Source organism: Mobula birostris, chromosome 10 (assembly GCF_030028105.1).
Source record: "Mobula birostris isolate sMobBir1 chromosome 10, sMobBir1.hap1, whole genome shotgun sequence".
In the NCBI taxonomy this organism is placed as follows: Eukaryota; Metazoa; Chordata; class Chondrichthyes; order Myliobatiformes; family Myliobatidae; genus Mobula; species Mobula birostris.
This window is the reverse complement of record NC_092379.1, coordinates 130777274-130799732: the sequence shown is the minus strand read 5'-3', so window position 1 is coordinate 130799732 and position 22459 is coordinate 130777274. Positions and strand designations below refer to the sequence as shown.

At 42.8% G+C, this 22459-nt stretch overlaps 1 protein-coding gene and 1 long non-coding RNA gene across 2 annotated transcripts in view; one reads left to right on the top strand and one right to left on the bottom strand.

The window, feature by feature from the left end:
* The window catches only part of slc25a43 (solute carrier family 25 member 43), a 42570-nt gene extending 38728 nt beyond the window's left edge, over positions 1–3842 (top strand). The window contains exon 5 of the mRNA XM_072270990.1: positions 1231–3842. Within this exon, the coding sequence (XP_072127091.1) occupies positions 1231–1449 (219 nt within the window). The 3' untranslated portion in view covers positions 1450–3842. The remainder of the gene's footprint in view (positions 1–1230) is intronic.
* The window catches only part of LOC140204341 (uncharacterized), a 50362-nt gene that overhangs the window by 16037 nt on the left and 11866 nt on the right, over positions 1–22459 (bottom strand). The window contains exon 2 of the long non-coding RNA XR_011887592.1: positions 4531–4671. This is a non-coding gene — a long non-coding RNA (uncharacterized lncRNA). The remainder of the gene's footprint in view (positions 1–4530; positions 4672–22459) is intronic.

The following is a 22459-nucleotide window of genomic DNA, read 5'->3' as shown; positions in this document are numbered from 1 at the left end:
AACTACTTGTAAGACCATAAGAATTAGGCCATTCAGCCCATTATGTCTGCTCTGCCATTCAATCATGGCTAATTTATTTTCCCTCTCAACCCCATTCTCCTATTTCTTCCAGTAATCTTTGATGCCCTGACTAATTAAGAACCACTTTAAATATACCCAATGACTTGGCCTCCACTGTCATCCGTGTCAATGAATTCCACAGATTCACCACCCTCTGGCTAAAGAATTCCCTCCTCATCTTGTAGATGTCCTTCTATTCTGAGTCTGTGGCCCCTCTGGTTGTAGACTCCCCTGTTATTGGAAACATCCTCCCCAAATCCACTCTATACAAGCCTTCCAATATCCATTGGGTTTCAATGAGCTTCCCTTCCCCCCACTCTTGTGAATTTCAGTGAGTATAGGTCCTGAGACATCAAATGCTCCTCGTACATTAATCTTTTCATTCCAGAATCATTCTTGTAAACCTCCTCTGGACCCTCTCCAACGCCAGGACATTTTTACTTTGATAAGGGCCCCAAAGCAGCTCACGGTGCTCCAGATGTGGTCTAACCAATGCCTTTTCTGGTTTTGTTACTCAAGATTTCCAGCATCTGCAGAATCTCTTGAGTCTGTGTTTGTGCTCTGCCATGTTAGTTTACCCTGAACAGCACCTATGGTCACCCACAGGTCTGTGTCCGGGAAGCAGCTGAAAGTTGTACCGGCCGTTTTGATGATAATATTCACAAAATCACACCGGGGCAACAGCTGCTACAGAAGCAGTCGGGATCAACGGCTTTGTTCGTGTTATCTCTGCATGATACCTCTCTATAATCCCAACGTTCTTCTTAGCACAGCAACTTTCCTCTCTCATCTCTCAGTGCAGGTTTACTTTCCCTTATTTTTTATTTAGAGATGCACACACTGCTCAGTTGCACCCATGTGACCAACTAACCAATTAGCCCGTACGTCTTTGGAACGTGGGCTGTAACCAGAGCAGCAGGAGGAAACCCACGCGGCCATAGGGAGAAACAACAGCAGCAGAAATGAACATAGGTCACTCGTGCTGTAATAGTGTTACGATAGCTGCTATACCCAGTTTCTTTATATTCTTCCTGCGGTCCTCTCAACTGGTCAGGGTGTATATGATATTTGAGTCTCAAGTACGCTTATTGCAAGAAGCTATCATATTCGTCTTTAATGATTTGCCTTTTTGCCTGCCCGATGTAACCACTGCTCTGACTTAATTTTCAGATTGTCCCATACTATGGTTTGATGTTTAGCACGTTTGAGTTCTGTAAGCGGGCTTGTCTGTACAAGAATGGCTACATCGTGTCACCGCTGACCTATCAGCCCAGCCCTGGAGTCGACCAGAGCATGAGGGCTGAGGAGCTCCAGGAACTGAAGAGACTGATCAGGGGGAAGAGCTTCGAGACTGACCGATCCAGATTCGGCAACAAGTGGTGGGGCTGAGGCACCAGACTGAAGGGATCCCCATTACAGGAGCCTTGTAAACCTCAAGCACAGACTGCAACTGGCTGGTCAGAAAGAAGCTTCCTCTCCAAACAGCGGGTCCTGCTCATGTTGCACTGAACGTTGACGAATTCAAAGCAAAGGTGAACGTGATAATACTGATTGAGGTGAACTCTCCCTGTAGTTACATTAGGACATAGAACATTGCAGCACAGTACAGGCCCTTCGGCCCACAATGTTGTGCCGACCACTTAACCTACTCTAAGATCAATTTAACCTTTCCCTCCTACATAGCCTCCATTCTCCTCTCATACATGTGCCTTTCTAAAATTTCTTATATGCCCCTAATGTATCTGCCTCAAAACACCAACCCACGATCCCGCTGTTCCCCCACACTTGCCAAGAATGCCCACATTACCCCTGTATTCTACTTTCAAATTCAACTTTCCAAAATGATTTGCTCCACGCTTGTCTGGGTTGAACTCCATCTGCCATTTCTCAGCCCGGCTCAGCATTTTGTTAATGTCCCATTGCAACCTATAACAACCCTCCACATTATCCAGGGCTTCATGTTATCTGAAAACGTACTAACCCGCTCTTTCACTTCCTCATTCAAGTCATTCATTTAGTCTATTTAATATCAGGGAATGTATACAGTATAAAACCTGAAATTTGTACTTTTCACGGACATCCACGAAACAAGAGACCCCATAGAATGAATGATAGAACATTGAAGCCCCAAAACACCCTCTCCCCCCACCCTTTGCAGTAGCAGCACCAAAAGTGTCAACCCCCCCTACCCCCTACTCACACCAGAAAAATCACTGACCTTCCCAACCCCCACCATGCAAGCAACAGCAAAGCCCCCAAAAGAGACCTTGATCCAGGGTCCGTCAAAACTACAGTCCATAACCCAGCACTTGGGCACCTCAGACAGGCTCCCTCTCTCCAGCGAGCAGGGGCATAAAATACCCTAAAGTCTCAAACTTTGAAAGCTCTTCCTACAATGAACTGGATTCCCAAAGCACAAGTTATTTGCTGCTTATTTTCATGGTGAGTTCAGTGAGATCTGTGGGTATCTGTAATATTGATGTGACTCGGACACAGCTGCAAATTGAACAACCACGTTTATTCACCAGACTTCCATTTTACCTCTCTACGTCCTGACGTCATACGCACTCTGACGCTACGAATGCTCACACAATACATTACAGCATCAACCTCCCCTATTAATATGTACGGGTAATGTGGAGCAATAGCATTGTGGCTGTGGCATCTGAGCAATCCGAAGGGGCAATAGAGCAGAGAAATTATTTTTAAAGCTTTGATAAAAACTTTCATTTTATATTGAGCTTTTTTCTTTAAAAAAAGAACCAAAGGTCTCCTAAGGGGAAGATGAATGCCTTCACCAAAGAGAGTGATGAGGAATGAGCATGATCAATCTCAACATACAGTGGAGAACGTTATCGACTGTTTTCTTACTTCTGTGAGAAAAACAAAAAGTTAGAATTAGCAAAACTGTCTGTTGATGCAATGACATCAACGTCTGAAGGTAATTATATTTTAGTAGTTAATTGGATATCAGAATCCACCTTATGACTACATAAAAATAAATCTGATTTCTAACACGTTTATTAAAATCACAGCCGCATATTTATTAGCAGTCTTTTTCTCTTGGTAGCAAAACTGCCCAAGGTATTTCATGGGAATGTTATCAGAAAAAATCTTAATGCAAGGCTGTTCGGGTAATATTTAGGCAGCTAGTCAAAGAGAGCGTTTTAACAGTGGCAGATAGAGAAAAGGGTTTCGGGTGGGGGGGTTTGGAGGAAACTGCTGCTCGTGCAGCACTAAATATCAGCAAGGACTTGGTCACTGAAGGGACGAGGGGGTTGGTGTCTTTAGGTAGAGCTGAAAGTTATCAACATATTTAATGTATGGAAACTGCTGTGATTTGAGATGCTGTTGCTGAAGGGGAATGAGCAAAGTGCAAAAAAAAATAACATGTTGAACTTCTAAGCAAATACTCACAATCCTGGTGTGGATACTTATCAAGTTATAGATCATTTGCTTCATTGCACGAATTAGAAAGGTTAACTTTGACTTTTCTTCCTTGCCTTGTTTTACTATTCAAACAAAACTCACAGGATTAGTAAAACAGAAGTTACAAATGATTTGCTGATATACACTAATTACGTTTCAGTGGTTCACCGTTTCCAAGTTGTCGTACTATAACAGATGTCGAAATAGGTAACAAATTTATTCAGTTTTACACTTGAACTCTATACAATCTTTATGCCTGATGTGGCCAAAGATAGAAATTCTTCTGATCATCTCATGTTTTAATGATTGTTTAAATTATTATCTATAATAAACTTTTAAAGATGACTAAAATACTTGTTGCTACACGACTGTCGTAGTATATGTAATAAGTGCTTCAATAATGCATCTATAAATTGACCAAAGTGTGACATCCCAAAACAGTTCCTGATACATTTGCAACATATTTAGTGTGATCTTTCTCCCCCACCCCTACTTGTGTGATCGTCTAAACGTCATGGTTACAGATGTCAGTCCGAGTGTTAACTTAAGCTGGCATTCGGAATGTGATTCTGACAGAATCGCTGGATTCCTTCCACTGGTGATCACATGATGGGTGGATCCAGCCAACAAAATGCTGCTGTGTGAAACTTTGGTTTCCCTTCTATGGTCCTTGCAGTTTACTTCAAACTGACGTGCCCGAGTGCCAGCATGTTTCCTCCTGCTTTGGTTATTGGGGAATGGCAGCTTTCTGCGGGGTGCAGATGCTGCCTGGGGAGTTTACCTATTTGCCAAAGGGTCAAGGATATTTTTATTAATTTGTGAAAATTGTTGTAAATACATACACTCACTCACTTACTGCCAATGGCGCTGCTGGTATTTAGGGCAGTGATGATGGTCTTCCATCTCTGGCAGTGTTCAGGGCTTCCTTCGTCGTTATTTATTGATTGAGATAGAGTGTGGAACAGGCCCTTCCCGCCCAGCGACACCCCAGTTTATCCCTAGTCCAATCACAGGACAACTTACAATGACCAATTAACCTACCAAACAGCACGTCTTTGGACTGTGGGAGGAAACCGGAACACCTGGAGGAAACCTGCACAGTCACAGGGAGAGCGTACACAGGCAGCGGCGGGAATGTCAGTAGCTTCCTCACGGTTTTCACTGCTGTCAGTCAAGCAAATCCTGGGTGGAGAATCAGGAATATTGTCACACTTGGTTGTAGAAGGATTCTTCATTGCTGTTTTTGTAACACTTTTGTTGGCCCTGAGCTGAACCCCCAAACCCAGAGGACCGGAGGACCACTCTTAGTCTGGCTTCTACCCTTTGACCTATTCGGTGTGGGTGACCCTACCAAGAGCCAAAGCATAAAGCCAACATAGTACTCCGGGTCATTGAGGCACTCAAACCTCTAAACCACGACAAGATTGTGGTCCTCTTGGAGGAACACACACTCAGTGGCCTCGTTATTCAATACACCTCCATTCCTGCTTGTTAATACAAATATCTAATCAGCCAATCATGTGGCTGCAACTCAATGCATAAAAACATGCAAACCTGGTCAAGAGGTTCAGACCGAACATCGGAATGGGGAAGAGATGTGATCTAAGTGACTTTGATTGTGGAATGACTGTTGGTGCCAGACAGGGTGGTTTGAGTATCTCAGAAACTGTTGATTTCCTGGGATTTTCACACACAACACTCTCTAGAGTTTACAGAGAATGATGCAAAAAACATGCAGTGAGTGGCAGATTTGTGGGCAAAAATGCCTTGTTAACGAGAAAGGTCAGAGGAGAATGGTCAGACTGGTTCAAGCTGACAGGATGGTGACTGTAACTCAAATAACCATGCGTTACAACAGTGTTGTGTAGAAGAGCATTTCTGAAAGTACAACATGCCAAACCTTGAAGTGGATGGGCTACTGCAACAGAATACCACTCAGTGAGTATATATCCAAGAAGTTTATTTTGATTTTTCATATTAAAGCAGTGACTGAAGTGGTTAATAATACTGTATTGCTTTCTGTAAAACATCTTTGCGACCATTTCCCGCTGTTTCTCCTTAAGCACCAACTCTTGCTTACTAATCAAAATGGCCATTTAATACTGTCACTTCTTATCTTGGTCTTTCTTTTCAAACTTGTTATTTGTATTTTTAAATCAAATTAAAAAGCGAAGCTAATTGAAATTTTAACTTCTCTGCAAGTCACGAGAAGTTTTTTTTCTGCAACTTCAGTCCAAAATCTAATTCTGTTTACTCCTTCAGAAGCTGTAATCTGACTTTCTATGTTTATGCGAAATTAACAGTTGACAAAACTACTTCTAAGTATATGTACATATAAGGGATAATAATTCAGTCATGATGGAACGACGGAGCAGACTCGATGGGCCGAATGGCTGAATAATGACCAATTAATATCGTGAAAAGTTATCTAGAAAGCTACTTAAAATTAGCTGCAGGAAACTAATGCTTAGTCTGAAAATGAGAGGACCCTTCGGAATCTGAGACCCACAGTTTAAGCATCAGAATCTGAATTAGATCAGATTTATTACTACTGATGTATGTGGTGAAATGTGTTGTTTTGTGGCAGCAGTACTGTGCAATGCATAAAATGTATTACAATTAGACATATATATATATATATATATATACATAAGATTTCAAAATTAATTAAAAGTGCAAAGAAAAGCAAAAATAGTCAGGTAGAGTTCATGGTGCATTCAGAAATATCGGAGGGGAAGTTCCAAAAAATGCCCAGTGTGTGTCTTCAGTCTCACGTACCTCCTCTCTAATGGTGGTAATGAGAAGAGGGCATGGCCTGGATGGTGAGGTTTCTAACGTCAGATACCACCTTCTTGAGGCATTGCCTTTTGAAGATGTCCTTGATGGTGGCGAGATTAGTGTCATCATGGAGTGGCTAAGTTTACAACCTACTGCGGCTTTTTCCATTCCTGAGCAGTTACTACTTCCACAGTTTGGCTGTCACTGCGAGCAGTGTTTCTCCTTCTTCTTTCGCTTCTTTGCTTTCTTCTACAGCCCACACTCTGGAACGTGGGAGGAAACCAGAGCAGTGGGAATTGAACACAGTCACGTGGAGAATGTACTAACTGCTTACAGAGAGCAGCGGGAATTGAACCCTGATCTTATAGCTGGCCCTGTAATAACGTTATGTTAGCCAGTAGGCTACTGTGTCGCCCCCACTTTTACCACTTAACTTCACTTTTGCAGAGTTTTTACTTCACAGGGCTTTTCTTTCTTCTCCTTGTCAAAACTTGAACGGTTTGTGGTAAAGGATTAAGGATATGTACATTTCCATAAGATATAGGAGTAGAATTGGGCCATTCAGCCCATCAAGTCTGCTCCAGAATTCCATCAGGGCTGATATATTATCCCGATCAACCTCTGCTTTAAATTTACCAAATCACTTGGCCTCCCCAACCATATACGAATCCCACAGTCTCACCACCTCCAGCTAAAGAAATTCCTCCTCATCTCTGTTCTAAAGGGACGCCCTCTGGTCCTAGACTCCTCCACTGTAGGAAACATCCTCTTCATGTCCAATCTATCTTGGCCTTTCAATATCCAACAGGTTTCAATCAGATATGTCCTCTTTCTTCTAAACTCCTGTGACTATATAAAGAGCTGAGGGATCTTTCTTAGTCACTAATAGAATGCAGGCATCGCTGACAAGAACATAGAACGTAGACCACTACAGCACAGGACAGGACCTTTGACCCATGATGTTGTGCCGACCTTTTAACCTACTCCAATATCAATCTAACCCTTCCCTCCTGCATCGCTTGCCATTTTTCTATGATCAAGCACAGTATTTAATGCCCACCTTGAACGTAAGAGGACAAGCCACCTTCTTGAACAGCTGCAGTATTTCTGGTGAAGAAAATCTGACAGAACTATTAGGTATGGAGTTATAGGGTTTTACCTCACCAGCAGTACAAACTAGAACAACACAGCACAGGAACAGGCCTTTTGGAGCCAAATGGAGCCAAATTAAACTAAGGCCTTCTGCCTGCCTGTGATCCAATTGGTCCATTCTCTGCATATTCATGTTCTTGTCTACCAGCCTCAACCACCACCCCTGCTGTCTCATTCCAGGAACACACTACTCTCTGTATGTGGGGAAAAACTGCCCCTCACGTTCCCTTTAAACCTTCCCCTCTCTCCTTAAATAAATGCCCTGTACTATAAAAGGGTGGTGGGGTGGAGATGTGTCCCTACCAAAGAAGGAGTCTAGGCAACTGTATCGACTGGTTGCATCTCAGCCTGATATGGAAACACCACTGACTTTGAATGGAAAAGTAGTAGAAAAGGCCTCAGCCTAAAATGTCAGCTGTACTTTGTTTTTTCCATAGATGCTGCCTGGTCTGCTGAGTTCCTCCAGCATTTTGTGTGTGTTGCTTGGATTTCCAGCATCTGCAGATTTTCTCTTGTTTGGATACAGCCCAGTCCATCACGGGTAAAGCCCTCCCCATCGCTGAGCACACCTAGACAAAACGCTGTCACAGGTAAGCAGTATCCATCATCGGGGACCTCTACCACCCAGGACATGCTCTCTTCTCGCTGCTGCCTCCAGACTCACACCACCAGGTTCAGGAACAGTAATTACCTCTCAACCATCAGGCTCTTGAACCAAAGGAGACAACTTCACTCACCCCAACACTGAACCGTTCCCACAACCTAGAGACTCACTTTCAAGGTCTCTTCATCTCATGTTCTCAATATTTATTGCTATGTATTTATTATTATTATTTCTTTCTTTTTGTACTTACACAGTTTATTGTAGATGTAGTGTATATGGATTTTAGCGAGGCATTTGATAAGGTACCCCATTCAAGGCTTATTGAGAAAGTAAGGAAGCATGGGATCCAAGGGGACATTGCTTTGTGGATCCAGAACTGGCTTGCTCACAGAAGGCAAAGAGTGGTTGTAGATGGGTCATATTCTGCATGGAGGCCAGTGACCAGTGGTGTGCCTCAGGGATCTGTTCTGGGATCCCTACTCTTTGTGATTTTTATAAATGACCTGGATGAGGAAGTGGAGGGATGGGTTAGTAACTTTGCTGATGACACAAAGGTTGGGGGTGTTGTGGATAGTGTGGAGGGCTGACAGAGGTTACAGCGGGACATTGATAGGATGCAAAACTGGGCTGAGAAGTGGCAGATGGAGTTCAACCCAGATAAGCGTGAGGTGGTTCATTTTGGTAGGTCAAATTTGATGGCAGAATATAGCATTAATGGCAAGACTCTTGGCAGTGTGGAGGATCAGAGGGATCTTGGGGTCCGAGTCCATAGGACACTCAAAGCTGCTATGCAGGTTGACTCTGTGGTTAAGAAGGCGTACGGTGCATTGGCCTTCATCAACCGTGAGATTGAGTTTAAGAGCTGAGAGGTAATGTTGCAACTATGTAGCACCCTGGTCAGAGCCCACTTGGAGTACTGTGCTCAGTTCTGGTTGCCTCACTATAGGAAGGGTGCAGAGGAGATTTACAAGGATGTTGCCTGGATTGGGGAGCATGCCTTATGAGAATAGATTGAGTGAACCCGGCCTTTTCTCCTTGGAGTGGCGGGGGATGAGAGGTGACCTGATAGAGGTGTACAAAGTAATGAGAGGCATTGATCATGTGGATAGTCAGAGGCTTTTTCCCAGGGCTGAAATGGCTAGCACGAAAGGGCATAGTTTTAAGATGCTTGAAAGTAGGTACAGAGGAGATGTCAGGGGTAAGTTTTTTACGCAGAGAGTGATGAGCGCGTGGAATGGGCTGCTGATGGCGGTGGTGGAGGTGGAATTTTTAAGAGGCCCTGGATGGATACATGGATCTTAGAAAAATAGAGGGCTATGGGTAAGCCTAGGTAGTTCTAAGGTAGGGACATGTTCGGCACAGCTTTGCGGCCGAAGAACCTGTATTGTGCTGTAGGTTTTCTATGTTTCTATTGTCTTTTTCACACTGGTTGAACGCCCAGTTGGTGCGGTCTTTCATTGATTCTGTTATGGTTATTATTCTATAGATTTATTAAGTATGCCTGCAAGAAAATGAATCTCAGGGTTATATATGGTGACATATCAAAATTCAAAGTACATTTATGTCACCATATACTACCCTGAGATTTATTTTCTTGTGGGCATTCACAGTAAATACAGAGAAAATGATAGAATCGGTGAAAACCTGTATACTGTACAAGCAAAGACAGACAAACAACTAATGTGCCAAAAGACAACAAATTGTGCAAATACCAAAAAGAAAAAAAGAACAAAATAATACACACACACACACACACACACACACACACACACACATATATATATACACATACATACATATACATATATACATATATATATATATATATATATATATATATATATATATATATATACACACACACACACACATATATATATATATATCAAGAACATGAGTTGTAGAGTCCTTGGAAGTGAGTCCATAGGTTGTGGAATCATTTCAGCATTGAGGAGAGTGAAATTATCCACGCTGGTTCAGAAGCCTGATGGTTGAGGGGTAATATGTGTGTTTCTTGACTAGTAAGGATGTTCAAGGTTACAGAGAGAAGGCAGGAGAATGGGACAGAGGAATAATAAATCAGCCATGAAGGAATAGTGGAGCAGACTGAACAGTCTGCTCCTACGTTTTGAAGCCTTATAACAAAAGGATTATGGGATGTTGCAGATTATCATGGTTTAATTAAACTGGGGCCCAGACGTGAAGAACTGGACTGAACATAGGATAGAGATGTAAACACGAGGAATTCTGCAGATGCTGGAAATTCAAGCAACACGCATCAAAGTTGCTGGTGAACGCAGCAGGCCAGGCAGCATCTACATATAGGCATAATTTACATATTACTATTTAACTATTTATGGTTTTATTACTATTTATTATTTATGGTGCAACTGTAACGAAAACCAATTTCCTTCAGGATCAATAAAGTATGACTATGATTATGACTATGACTAATCTGGGAAGAGGTACAGTCGACGTTTCCGGCCGAGACTCTTCATCAGGACAGAGATAGAGATGCTGATTCATATAACTGGAGCAATGCCTCCATCTCTTTGCCCCAAGTCATAAGTTTCTTCCAGCATGTAAGTAGATTTATCAGCAGTCAGCAGTCAGTTTCTCTGCACGAGTTCAGTTCTCATTTCCACCAAAATGGAGCATATTTTGAGCATCAAGAATTAAAGGAAATGATACTGAACTCAAGATGTTCCCAAGCAGAACGTTTTATAGTAGCTATTCTATTTGGCTACTAAGCAAGCTAATTAAGGAATGCAATTTGCTTTAATGTAGTAGAGCAAGGTAGTAAGATCAAATATGTGAATTTGATAATGGTTCTGATCTTGGGAGGATCAGGCTGGTCTATGAGGATTGAAGTCTGCAACATTTTATCTACTATTTCATGTCCCTGGTCATGCTGCTGCTGAAACCAAAGGTGAATCTGTTAGAATCTATCACACAATTTTACAGCCGGGCCATTCAGACCACCAGGAATATGTTGGAGTTTATGCTGTACAAAGATCTCCTCTCAGATTGATTCATTCACCCTCTGAATGTATTCTGTCATTCATTTCTTACTTTACCCATCTGGCAGCTCCTTAAAAGGGGTCTCATTGAAACGTAACAAATATTGAAAGTAGACATGCAGATGATGTTTCCATAACATTTGGAGTTCCAACGTTTAACTGTCATTCTTTCTTTTGGGCACTCCTCTGTTTTCGTGGATGTTTGTGAAGAAAAAGAATTTCAGGATGTATATTGTATATATTCCTCTGATGTTAAATGTACCTATCAAACCTATTGAATTGGGTGAGTCTAGGAATAGACAGCACAGCCTCGGTATAAAAGGACGTCCATTTAGAACAGAGAAAGAGGACGAATTTTTTTAGCCAGAAGGTGATGAATCGATGGAATTCATTGCCAGAGATTGGCTGTGGAAGACAAGTCATTGGGCATATTTAAAGCCAAGGTTGATAGGTACAGTACTTCATTAGTGAGGGCATCAAAGGTTAAGTGGAGAAGGTAGAAGAATGGCCTTGAGAGGGAAAATAAAACAGCCATGATCAAATGGTGGAGCAGACTTGATGGTTCAAATGACTTAATTCTGTCCTGTGTCTTATGGTCTTATTATCTAAGCGCATTGCGGCAGATCGCCTCAGCCCTGTGTGCCCCATGTTCTGACCATTCTGACTCAATCCCCCTTTGGATTTTATAGTGACTAAATGTTATGACCACTAATTTTTCTTCCTGCAAGTTGAGACATCTTCTTATCCTATCATAAAGACTTTCATCGAGCCATCTCTTGGTCCACCCTTCTCTAGAGAAAAGGGCTACCAACTTGTTTGATATTTCTTTATAGTCAGATTGTTACATCATCATCATTCTGTGCCATGGCTGTATGACGTAGGCGATCATTTGTCTCATGACCATGGTTGTTCCTGACAAATTTTTCGACAGAAGTGATTTGCCATTGCCTTATTCTGGGCAGTGGATTTACAGGACAGATGACCCCCTAGCCATTATCAATACTCTTCAGAGATTGCCTGGTGTCAGTGGTCACATAACCAGGACATGTGATATGCACCGGCTGCTCATACGACCATCCGCCACTTGTTCCCATGTCTTCACGTGACCCTGACCGGGTGGCTAAGCTGGTGTTATATCTTGCCCAAGGGTGAACTCCAGGCTAGTGGAGGGAAGGAGCACCTTACCCCTGCTTTGGTAGAGACATTTCTCCACCCCACCACCCAAGATTTGTTACAAATCTTGAATTAAACAAGGCTGGAAGACCCAGTCAAATATGACACCTTATCAATACAGAATAGCACAGCCCTTCAGCCCACAATGTCTGTACCAGACAGGATACCAAATTAAATTAAATCTTTCTGAATGTGTATGATCCATATCTCTCCCTTTCCTGCATATTCATGGACCAATCTAAAAGCCTCTTAAAAGCACTATCTAATCTGCTTCTACCTCTACTGCTGATTCAGCAACCTACCACTCTCTGTATGAAAGACGTCACGATGGAGCGGGTGAACCATGGCAAAGTTCTGTGGGATGTGGAGAATACTTCTAAATATACTTCTAAATTTATCTCTTTTGAATTGCTCTCACTGCAATCTGCAGCATGTAATTGCCCTCTAAGAAACGTACCTTTAAATTGCAACTTTCAATTCCTTGCTGTTTTACTTCGGAGGACCAGCTCATGAGTAGAGTTACAAAGAAAGCACGGCTGTGCCTGTACTTCCTTAGGAGTTCATGGAGATTCCAGATGACATCTAAAATTTTGACAAACTTCTATAAATGTGTGGTGGAGAGTATATTGACTGGGTGCATCACAGCCTGGTATGGAAACACTCATGCTCTTGAACAGAAAATGCTACAAAAAGTAGTCAATATGGTTCAGTCCATCACGAGTAAAGCCCTCCCTACATTGAGCTCACCTACACAGAGCATTGTTGCAGGAAAGCAGCATCCATCATCAGGAACCCCCACCACCCAGGTGATGCTCTCTTCTCACTGCTGCCATCAGGAGCCTCAGAACTCAAACCACCAGGTTCAGGAACAGTTATTACCCCTCAACCATCAGGCTCTTGAACCAAAGGGGATAACTTCACTCAACTTCACCTGCCCCATCATTGAAATAGTCCCACAACCTGTAGACTCACTTTTAAGGACTCTTCATCTCGTGTTCTCGATATTTATTGCTTATTTATTTATTATTATTATATTTCTTTCTTTCTGTATTTGCACAGTTTGTTGTGTTCTGAACTGTGGCTGAACACCCAAGTTTCATTGCTTCTGTTATGGTTATTAGTCTATGGATTTATTGAGTATACCCACAAGAAAATTAATCTCAGCGGTGTATATGGTGACATATATGAACTTCGATAATAAATTTACTTTGAACTTTGAAAGAAACTTACCTCTCGTATCTCCTGTAAATTTTCCGCCACTCTCCTTAAATGCATGTTCTCTGGTATTTGACACTTATATCCTCTCTACCCTATCTACCCCCCTCAGAATTGTATAAACTTCTATGAAGTCTCTTCTCAGTCTCTGAAACTCTAGAAGAAATTATCCAAGTTTGTCCAACCTCCCCTTACAGCTCATACCCGCTAATCCTTTCAGCATCCTGAAACATAACAATTTCAGGACCTTTCCACTGTTAGTTTAGTGTAGAACACAGAACGGTACAGCACAGTACTAATTATTCATCCCATGATGTTGTGCCGAACTTTTAACCCACTCTAAGGTCAATCTAACCCTTCCCTCTCACATAGCCCTGCATTCTCCTGTCATCATGTGCCTACCTAAGAGTTTCTTAAATGCCCTTAATGAGGTACCACCCCTGGCGGGGATTTCTACACACCCACCACCCTCTGTGTAAATATGTCACCTCTGACATCCCCCCCCCCCATACTTTCCTCCAATCATCTTAAAATTATGCCCCTTTTATTGGCCATTTCCACACTGGAATAAAGTCTCTAGCTTTCCACTCTATCTGTGCCTCATCACCTTATAAAACCTCTATCAAGTCACCTTTGCTCGAAAGAGCCTCAACCTATCCTCTCTAATCCGGAATGTTAGAGTAATGGACCACCTGTTTAAGAATGAAATTAATAGGAATTTTCTTTCTGAGTATTACAGATCCATGTAGTTATCTGCCCTGATAATCTGTGCCTGCTGAGTTACTGAGATTATTGGCCTACTGGGAATTGAAGGTTGTAGCGATTAGATAGGCATGTTGAGGGCAAAGATTCAGATACTGATCACTTCTCCTACTATTACTTGCATTCATTAGAGATTCCCAACCTTCTTTATGCTCTGGACCCCTAATCTTAACCAAGGGGTCTGTGGACCCCTGCCAGCTGCTCTCATTGGTGATATCCCCGACATCCAGCTATCAGAAGCTGATGATGCTACAGAAGATCCAGATTGCTTCCAAACCCCCGAGGTGATCTGAGTTTGAAATGAAAGTATGTAAGGAATATATTACTTTAAGGCACCTCACTAACACTGTCCTTGATTCTTACAACTATCATTACACCCCAGCTACTGGAAGGTGAAATTTCAAAGTTCTGCTCTCTTAAGTGTTTTATTGACTATGTCCTTTGTACCTTAAGCTGTTTGATAAGGGAAAACTGTTAAAGGACATTGTGAATAGACAGAACCATAGATTGCCCAATTAGACGAAAAGACACTTAAACTTGATTAGGCAGGTCAAATGTTCCTGTCCTACAAAATTTCAGAATTATGTTTAATATTCCTATGAACATGTTCTGCTTGGAGTCAAACAGAATACACTCAATTATGGTTGAAATGACAATAAAAGCAACTTGACTTGACTTGACTCGACTCAGTGGCCAGTTTATTAGGTGGAATGTGGTGTGGCCTTCCCCTGCTATAGCCTATCCATTTCACGGTTTGACGTTTTGTGCATTCAGAGATGCTCTTTTCCACACCACTGTTGTTAATGCAGGGTTATTTGAGTTGCAGTCACCTTCCTGTCAGCTTGAACCAGTTCTCCTCCGACCTCCCCCATTAACAAGGCATTTTCACCCACAGACCTGTCACTCACTGAATGTTTTTTTTTGTTTTTCACACCATTTCCTGTAAACTCTAGAGACTGTTGTGTGTGGAAAACCCAGGAGATCGGCAGTTTTGAGACACTCAAACCACCCTTTCTGCCACCATCAATCATTCCATGGTCAAAGTCACTTGGATCACATTTCTTCCCCATCCTGATGCTTGGACTGAAACTCTTGACCAAATCTGCATGTTTTTATGCATGAATTTTCTGCCACACAATTGGCTGATTAGATATTTGTCTATCCCAGCATGTGAAGACAGACTCCGGCGGATTGAGCGGACGAGACTAATGGAAGGTCCAACGGTCAAGAAGGCGGTCTCTGCAAGCGTCGTGGAACGTGTAGAGCAGGACAAGACACAGAAGACGTCCTGGTCATCCACTGTGTCTAGTCCCATCTCCAGCCGTCTAGACTCTGTCTTGCCACTGGATCCAGATGGGAATTGGGAAGAGAGAGTGAGGCTGACGCTGCGCAACTCTCCCTCACTTAAATCCAAATCTCGCGCTAGTCTCGACACCATCATTATGGTGTCAAGGTCCTCATCGACGTCAATGATGGACGAACAACAGATATTTGCATTGGAGAGCAGGTGTAGCTAATAAAGTGGCCACTGGGTGTATGTTCACTCAGTCAGGATGAAGAGTTCGGCCAAAATGCTGTTCCAAGCTCCTGACAATTTCATTCATTCCTGTTGTATATAATTCTGATCTGGCTTAAGCATCATGAGATTTTGCAAAAAGTTACAAAACCATTGCAGTAGAGTTAAGATGGGTATAGGTGCTTCCCAGAGACTTCATTGTAACCCCTTCCTTGGTAGCCACTGACCGATAGTCATCACATCACCTGCTCTGAAATGTAGCTTCAGATATTGTACTGTAACTGTCCACCAGGAGGCATATGACATTAACTTGTCGATCATTCCATATCTGGAATTATTAAGATATTGGAGGACTTTCCATTCAACTATTCCAGCGCATTTTCCTGACAAAGGGTCTCGGCCTGAAACGTCGACTGTACCTCTTCCTAGCGATGCTGCCTGGCCTGCTGCGTTCACCAACAACTTTTAGGTGTGTTGCTTGAAATTCCAGCATCTGCAGATTTCCTAGTGTTTGCATTTTCCTATACTTTTTTGCTCCATTCAATCCGTTTGAACAGTCGGTATTCCGTCACGCCCCTGATGTAAACCTTTCCTCGAGTTACTTTTTGCATTGGGCTTGGCCAATGCTGAACCAATTTCTCAGTCACATGGGGGACAGATCAGAGTCAGGTTTACTACCACCAATAAAAGTCGTGAAATTTGTTGTTTTGAAGTAGCAGTACAGTGCAAGACATAAAAACTACTATAAGTTACAAAAGTAAATATATAGCGCAAAAGAGGAATAATGAGGTAATAGAGTCATAGAACATTATAGCACAGGAACAGACCCTTTGGCCCTTCTAGTCCATGCTGAACTAGTCTCATCTACTTGAACTCCATACCACTCCCATCCATGTACCTAACCAGATTTCTCTTAAATCTTGAAATCGAATCTGCATCCATCACTTGTCCTATCCACACTCTCACTGTCCTCTGAGTGAAGAAGTTCCCCCTAAACATTTTACCTATCACCCTTAACCCTTGACCTCTAAATATAGTCTCACCCAAACTCAGTGGGAAAAGCCTGCTGGCATTTAATCAATCTATACTCTTCATAATTTTGTATACCTCTGTCAAAGCTCCCCTCATTCACCTCCACTCCAACCTATTTAAACTTTCCCAGTTACTCAGGTCCTCAAATCCCAGCAACATTCTCATAAATGTTCTCTGCACTAGGTAGTGTTCATGGTTTCATGGAGCATTTAGAAATGTGATAGCAGAGGGCTGAGTGTGGGTCTTCAGGTTCCTGTAGCTCTTCTCCAATGGTAGTAACCCAAAGAGGGCAAGTCCCAGATGGTGCCTTCTCTTTAGGCACTCCTTCCTGAAGGTGTCCTCAAAGGTGGGAAGAGCAGTGCCCAGGATGACAAAAGATCCAGAGGTGACTGACACAAGAAACCGGTAATGGAATACAGTAGTTGTCATTTGTAGCCCACTGCCTGAAAGGCCGGAAGGAACCAATTTAACAACGCCTTTCAAAACAGGTCACTGAAATAAGTTGCAGGGCTGTGGAGAAAGAGCTTAAATACTTTTTACAGGAGGGTCATCAACCTGAAACGTTCGCAGTTTAGGCAGCATCTGCGTAGGAATGACTGACTGTTTGCAGCCTCCTCTTTCCATTCCAGCTTTCTCTGCACCCGTAGTTCCTTAGACACCGGCGTAGACCAGGTGACCAGTTTGTGAAGCATCCGAACTGCCAACAGCGGTCAGCGTCAGCTTCCGGCCAGTGGCTATTTCAACTCGGCTTCCCATTCCCACACCAACCTGTCCATCCTCAGCCTTGTCCACTGACAAACACGAAAAAAATAACAGCATACATTCCAGCTGCCTAGTCTACAGCCCCAGTATGGGATCTCAGGTAACCCAAGCCCGGCAGATCTGTCCAAGTCTATAACCCTCTGCAATCTCTTTCAGTCGTGTGCCTTGCAGGTTCCATACCAAGCTGTGATGCAACCAGCGAGAATGATCTCTATCATACATCTACAGAACTTTGCAGGAGCCGATACGATGCCTGATGGGGTGTTGGCTTTATTAGTTGGAGGATTAAGATCAAGAACCACATGTTAATGTTAGACTACACCTGGAGTATTGTGCTTTTCCAGTCTTTTTATTAATTTTCAAACATAAACATAACAGTAATATTAATAAACAGAGAATGGGATTACATTATTGATAGCTAACATTTGCAAATATAAAATTGCTGATAGTACAAGTATGTTAGATCTCCCCAACTCTAAATATAATTGAACATGGTAAAGGATAAATGGCAAAAAAACTTTTAAAAAAACCCCAAACTAGAAAAGGAAAAAAACACTAAATTAAGCTAAGCAAAACTAGACTAAACTAAACAAAACTAAAACAAAGTCGGGCTAAGATACTACATCGGATACAATCATTAATGTCGTTAACTCCACTCCTCTATCCGTATATTTTTAGTTTAAAAAAAAAGGATTCGAAAGAGGTCAAACTACATCATATAAAATGTTGAATAAATGGTCTCCAAGTTTCTTATACACCTGGAGTATTATGTTCAGATTAGGGATGATGTCGGAGGTGCAGTAGTTTATTTACACAGAGAGTGGAAAGTGTCTGATACACTGTGCCAGGGTAATGGTAGACGTTGATACATTAGGGCACGTCCCAGGCGATGAGGGTCATTAGTCATTGATGCTGCCTTTTTAGACGTCACATTTTGAAGCTGCGTTGTGGCGAGGGTTTTGCCTGTGATAGAGCTGGCAGAGCCTACAACCCTCTCCGGCCCCTGAATCAGGGCCTCTATAACAGTCTGTGATGCACCCAGTCAGCACGCTCTCCATGGTACATCTATAGAAATTGGCAAGAGGTTGAGACCCTACATCAGGAGTCAAGCCTCTTGAAGTCTCCTTACAACTCGTGACCCCGCTCAGTTTCATGTCATTGACAGTGTTAGGAATATTATATGTAGCTCTCTCATCCAAATAATTGATATACAAGGCAGATCAGAACAGGGAGAGACAGTGCAGTTCACAAAGTTTGTGCCAACCATAATGCCAAATGAATTGTCAGGATTGCTGACCGAATCATGGGGGGGGGGGGGGGTCTCTCTCCCCTCCCCCCCACACCCACTAGGACATATAGCAGAGGCACTGATTTTGCAGTGCCCCTCTACATTGTCAAAGACCGCCCCCCCCCACCACCACTATTCATCCCACAATCTCTTCGACCTCCTACCATCAGGCTGAAGGTATCACAGTATAAGACTGTTAGGCTGGGAAACAGTTTCTTCCCCCAGGTCAGGGGCTCCAAACCTGGGGTCCATGGACCCCTTGCTTAATGGTATTGGTCCGCGGCAGAAAAAAGTTTGGGAACCCCTTCCCCAGGCTGTGGGACTTCTGAACACACTGCTGCCACCCAGTACACATTATTCACGACAGCGCCAGCAGTTGAAATACAGTTGGATATTCAACTATATGTCATACGTGAACTTTGTGCCAACTTGTATACAGAATATTTTTAAATTATCTCTTATTACGTTAATATTATTGTATCTGCTGTATGTGATATACGTATTGTGCTTTGCACTTCGGTCCCAGAGGAACGTTGTTTAAATTAACTGTATACATACGTGCAGTTGAATGACAATCAACTTGAACTTGAAATGAAACTAATCCCACAAACATTTATACATGGGTCACAAGCACTGGATTTTTTGGTTCCTCACTAGTCAGCACCTCCTAACCAGAAAAGATCCTAAACTTCCTTTCTTGTCTGCAAATATCAATGTTTAATGCATTCCAGCTTGCCACATTACTTTTCTCATTAACCTCTTTCCTATGACTTTATCAAAGCCTTCTGAAAATCTATATATACGTAAGAGAGTCTGCTTGGTGGTGGGGGAAGGAAGGCACGAGGACTGTCTTGTTTCTCCTTTCTGAGCTTGGACAGAAATTCTAGTGCCTGATTAACCCCTTGAGGACAAGGAACTCTTTTAGAACACAGAACATGGAACAGAAGAGCACAGTGCAGGCCCTTTGGTGCAGATGTTGTGCCAACCTTTTAACCTAGTCCAAGAACAAACCAACGCTTCACTCCCACAAAGCCCACCATTTTTCTTTCATCCATGTACCTAGCTCAGAAGCTCCAAACTCTCCCTAAGGTAACCGCCACCCCTGGCAGAACGTTCCACGCATGCACCTCTCTGTGTAAAAAGCTGTCTCTGACATTGCAAGGGGACTTGGGAGCCCTTGTGCAGGATTCCCTGAAGGTTAAATTGCAGGTTGAGTCTGTGGTGAGGAAGGCAAATGCAATGTTAGCATTCATTTGAAGAGGACTAGAATATAAAAGCAAGGATGTAATTTGAAACTTTATAAAGCACTGGTGAGGCCTCACTTGGAGTATTGTGAATAGTTTTGGGCTCCTTAGCTTAGAAAGGATGTGCTGAAACTGGAGAGGGTTTAAAGGAGGTTCGTGAAAATGATTCTAGGATTGAATGGCTTGTTGTATGAAGAGTATTTGATGGCCCTGGGCCTGTATTCATTGGAATTCAGAAGAATGAGGGATGACCTCATTGAATCCTGTCGAATGGTGAAAGGCCTCGATAGAGTGGATGTAGAGAGGATGTTTCCTATGGTGGGAGAGTCTAGGACCAGAGGACACAGCCTCAGAAAAGAGGGGCATGCTTTTGGAATGGAGGTGAGGAGGAATTTCTTTAACCAGAGAGTGGTGACTCTGTGGAATTTGTTGCCATAAGCAGCTGTGGAGGCCAAATCTTTATGTATATTTAAGGCAGAGGTTAACAGATTCTTGTTGGTCAGGGCATGAAGGGATACGGGAGGAAGGCAGGAGATTGGGGCTGAGAGGAAAAGTGGATCAGCCATAATGAAATGGCAGAGCAGACTCAATGAATCAAATGGCCTAATCCTGCTCCTATGTTTTATGGGTTTATAATTCACACAAGCAGCCAAAAAATTAAATGATCTGTTTTTAGAAAACAGGAAGATTTTAGGCGTAATTGGAAAATACAATTGGGATGTTAGCCCTCATCTTAACTAAGTTGTCTTTGTAGAACTTTAACCTTAAATGGCGGTGCTGAAGTCTCCGGCAAAATCAAGTTTAGAAATCAGACATGAATTCATGTCTGTCTGACTCAGGAAGATATTTGTGCCAGATATCCATTCTAGCTTCTTTTGATGATTGTTAATGTCTTGATTTCATAGAATTTCAGTGGTTGAACTGGTTATCAAACAAAAACTGTTCAAGTGCTCAGTGAGGAGGGATTATCTGTGGAAGGAAAGTCTGTGGAATCCTCTGAAATTGAGTAATGTCATTTTAAGATCAGTCAGGATGAAATAGGCCAAATGGCCTAATTCTGCTCCTCTATCTTATGGTCTGTGGTCTTTCATGAACGTAATTGGGTCTGCTACAGACTGGAACCTTTTCACGCGGAAAACAATCTGGTGATGCAGGGTTTTGTCCCAAAACATCGGGAATTCCCTTCCACCTACAGATGCTGCTGTTCCTCCAGTGGATGATTTATTTATTGAGATACAACACAGAATAGGCCCTTCTGGCGTTCTGATGCCACGCCGTCCAGGAAACTTCCTAAATGGGAGCACCCGGTGTAAACTTTTGCGGGGAGATTGTACAACTCCTTGCAGGCAGTGGTGGGAATTGAACCTAGCTCGCTGGTACCGTAAACCCTTGTGCTAACCACTATGCTACCAGATTGTCAGTTGCTCCAGATTCTAGTATCACAGTCTCCAAATTGCTTTTCCTGAAATGGGGTAAAAATCAGTTTTTCTTTCGGAAAGGGATACATATTTGGGGGGGGGGTGGTGATAGAAAGCAAATTCTGACTTCTCCCCTTCCTTTCCAGTCCTGATGAAGGGTCTCGGCCCGAAACATCGACTGTTTACTCTTTACCATAGATGCTACCTGGCCTGCTGAGTTTCTCCAGCATTTTGTGTGTGTTGCCTTGGATTTCCAGCATCTGCAGTTTTCTCATGTTTTAAGAAAAATAACCGCCGATGCTGGAAATCAGAACACTCTGGCCAAAGGTCTTCAAACCAAACCAGTAGATGTTTGTTTCTCCATACACGCTGCCTGACCTACAGAATACTTTTAGCATTTTCTGTTTCTGGAACACTTCTACTGACTGGCCTCTCCGTCCTAGTGTGTGACAGAATGACTTCCAAGCTTAATCCACAACAGAGTGAATCTCAGTGCACACAGATATCAGACAAGGCTGGATCATCATTCACAACAAGTTTGATCTCAGTTTCATCGTTACAGTGCTACCTCTCACCTCCGACTGGACTGGAAGTACAGTAATAGGGCAACTGCGTGGTTTCCTCTCCGGAATCCAGATTACTCAACTTTCAGTTTGATCCCCTTGTTGATTTGTTTTGTTTTGTTTGATTTGGAAAGCAACGTCTTAATTTAACATCTCAGCGAAAACACAGATGCTGGATATGCAGAGAAACGCACAGTAAGTGCTGGAAGAACTGAGCCGGTCGGGCAGCATCTTTGGAGGGGAGCAACCGGTCGACATTTCGGGCCAGGAAAGGAAGCAGCAGCTCTTCCCCTTTCTTTCCAGTCCTGATGAAGGACTCTCCGGAGCCTGCCTGACCTACTGAGTTCCTTCTGTATTTTGCGTGTGTTGATCTGAAAGTCTGCATTTGACTCTTTAGAAATCCTAGAGTACTGTACAGCATTTACTCTTACGTTATGCGATCG